This window comes from Babylonia areolata, chromosome 19 (assembly GCF_041734735.1).
Source record: "Babylonia areolata isolate BAREFJ2019XMU chromosome 19, ASM4173473v1, whole genome shotgun sequence".
In the NCBI taxonomy this organism is placed as follows: Eukaryota; Metazoa; Mollusca; class Gastropoda; order Neogastropoda; family Buccinidae; genus Babylonia; species Babylonia areolata.
In genome coordinates this window covers 23,340,764-23,343,263 of record NC_134894.1, presented here as the reverse complement: position 1 = coordinate 23,343,263, position 2,500 = coordinate 23,340,764, and the positions used below count along the sequence as shown (strand labels likewise).

At 52.4% G+C, this 2,500-nt stretch overlaps 1 protein-coding gene across 1 annotated transcript in view; it reads left to right on the top strand.

Annotated features, from left to right (window-relative positions):
• The window catches only part of LOC143293548 (spermine oxidase-like), a 34,839-nt gene that overhangs the window by 12,952 nt on the left and 19,387 nt on the right, over window positions 1-2,500 (top strand). Inside the window, exon 3 of the mRNA XM_076604480.1 lies at window positions 1,045-1,131. Coding sequence (XP_076460595.1) covers window positions 1,045-1,131 — 87 coding nt within the window. The remainder of the gene's footprint in view (window positions 1-1,044; window positions 1,132-2,500) is intronic.

Genomic DNA, 2,500 nt, shown 5'->3' with positions numbered 1-2,500 from the left:
AGAGGGAGTGGGGAGGGAGAGACAGGGAGGGGGAGAGAGGGAGTGGGGAGGGAGAGACAGGGAGGGAGAGACAGGGAGGGAGAGAGGGAGTGGGGAGGGAGAGACAGGGAGACAGAGAGAGGGAGTGGGGAGTTAGAGGCAGGGAGGGAGAGAGGGAGTGGGGAGGGAGATGCAGGGAGACAGAGAGGGAGTCGGGAGGGAGAGAGGGAGTGGGGAGGGAGAGGCAGGGAGGGGGAGAGAGGGAGTGGGGAGGGAGAGGCAGGGAGGGAGAGAGGGAGTGGGGAGGGAGAGGCAGGGAGGGGGAGAGGGAGTGGGGAGGGAGAGACAGGGAGACAGAGAGGGATTGGGGAGGGAGAGGCAGGGAGGGAGAGAGGGAGTGGGGAGGGAGAGGCAGGGAGGGGGAGAGAGGGAGTGGGGAGGGAGAGACAGGGAGGGAGAGAGGGAGTGGGGAGGGAGAGGCAGGGAGGGAGTTGGGAGGGAGAGGCAGGGAGGGAGTGGGGAGGGAGAGGCAGGGAGACAGAGAGAGGGAGTGGGGAGGGAGAGACAGGGAGACAGAGAGAGGGAGTGGGGAGGGAGAGACAGGGAGACAGAGAGAGGGAGTGGGAAGGGAGAGACAGGGAGACCGAGAGAGGGTGTGGGGAGGGGAGAGGGAGTGGGGAGGGAGAGGCAGGGAGGGAGAGAGAGGGAGTGGGGAGGGAGAGGCAGGGAGGGGAGAGGGAGTGGGGAGGGAGAGACAGGAAGACAGAGAGAGGGAGTGGGGAGGGAGAGAGGGAGTGGGGAGGGAGAGACAGGAAGACAGAGAGAGAGGTAGGAAGAGAGAGGTGGGGAAGGAGGGAGAGATGGAGAGGGAGCGGGATTTAGGGAAGTGGACAAGAGGGATGCTTTTTGTTGTCTGCTCATGTGTGTTCAGTCGTGATTGGTGTGTGCGTTTTGCGTATGTGTTTGCGTACGTATGCGTGCGTGCTTGTGTGTGTGCGTATGTGTGTGTATGTGCGCGCGCGTGTATGTGTGTATGTGAATGTGTGTATGCGTACATGTGTGCAGAAAACGGATTCTTTGAGCTGGGAGCTCAGTTTCTGCACGGGAAAAACGAGGTGTACAACATCGCTGAGCGAGAAAAGATGCTTGTGGGTATGTATGTGCATGTGTCCCTTCACCTTGCAAAACAAAGGATGAAAAAGAAGAGGGTTAAGGGTACAGGCCCCATAGCCTTCCCGGCCATCTGGACAGTCATTTCACATCCATTGTGTGTAAGGGCACGGCACAGGAAGGCGGAACCAGAAAAGGAGCAATAGCAGAATCTCTTCAACGAGTATAAAAAAAGGACTATTGATTACAGTGAATCATTTTGCGTGTGTGTGCGTGTGCGTGTGCGTGTGTGTGTGTGTGTGTGTGTGTGTGCGTGCGTGTGTGTGCGTGTGTGTGTGTGTGTGTGTGTGTGCGTGCGTGTGTGTGCGTGTGTGTGTGTGTGTGCACACACACACACACACACACGCACACGCACACACACGCAAAATGATTCACTGTAATCAATAGTCCTTTTTTTTTATACTCGTTGAAGAGATTCTGCTATTGCAGCCTAGGTAGGCAGCCTGTTGTGCAAATGACTCCGTGTTTGAAAAGCGCTTAGAGCTTGGTGCCCGACCGAGGATGAGCGCTATATAAGTATCCATAACAAATCAAATCATCTAATTGTACGAAACAACGGATACGTAACGCGAAAACTACAAAAGGTGTCTTTCTTTCTTTCTTTCTTTCCTTCTTTCTCGATTATGTCTTTAAATGGACAATATATCACATGACCATTATTTTATGATCTTACAACAAAAACACCAAAGGGGATATTATAATGTATCTGTACCATCGGAGCATTAAAAGAAAGGGAAAAAATCAACAAAACAAAACAACAGAAACGTAATCCTTAACACACTCAGTACGGCCAGTCCTCTCTTCTGCTCTACACAGACCCTTCAGATGTCCAGTGGGTGTCTGAATGACCCAACCTTTAGCTTCCGTCGTCAGAATTGTGGTATTCTTTGTCAACATTCACCTCTTCAGTATAAGAGCCTTCCGCTTGCAATATTTTGATGATGGTAATTGGGGTGAAACGCTGTTAACGTCGTCTCTTTCGCCTTTCGTATGGAGAGAGTTAAACAATAGAGATGCCTGCGTCCCGGCATTAATCACCAACAGTCAATTGATGCTGAGGGCAAAGTGACAATGATTAAGTCCTTTTCATCAGCAAGCTGGTGGCAGTAATGTCGTCATTAAGCTGACAAACAGCTAACTTCAGTACACTGAAGCAAGGAAAAACAGCGGTGTCAGAAATTAAACACCATACCGGCGTAACAGCCTCAAACTAACCCTCCCCCCTCCTGGTTGATTTGGCGCCTGGGGTATTATTTCCTGGGCTAACCTCGAATGACCCGGGAGCGGTCATTTTGTGGCTGGTCAAAATCGACCTGACCAGTAAGGTTTAATCAAGCTGGGTTGGGGGGGT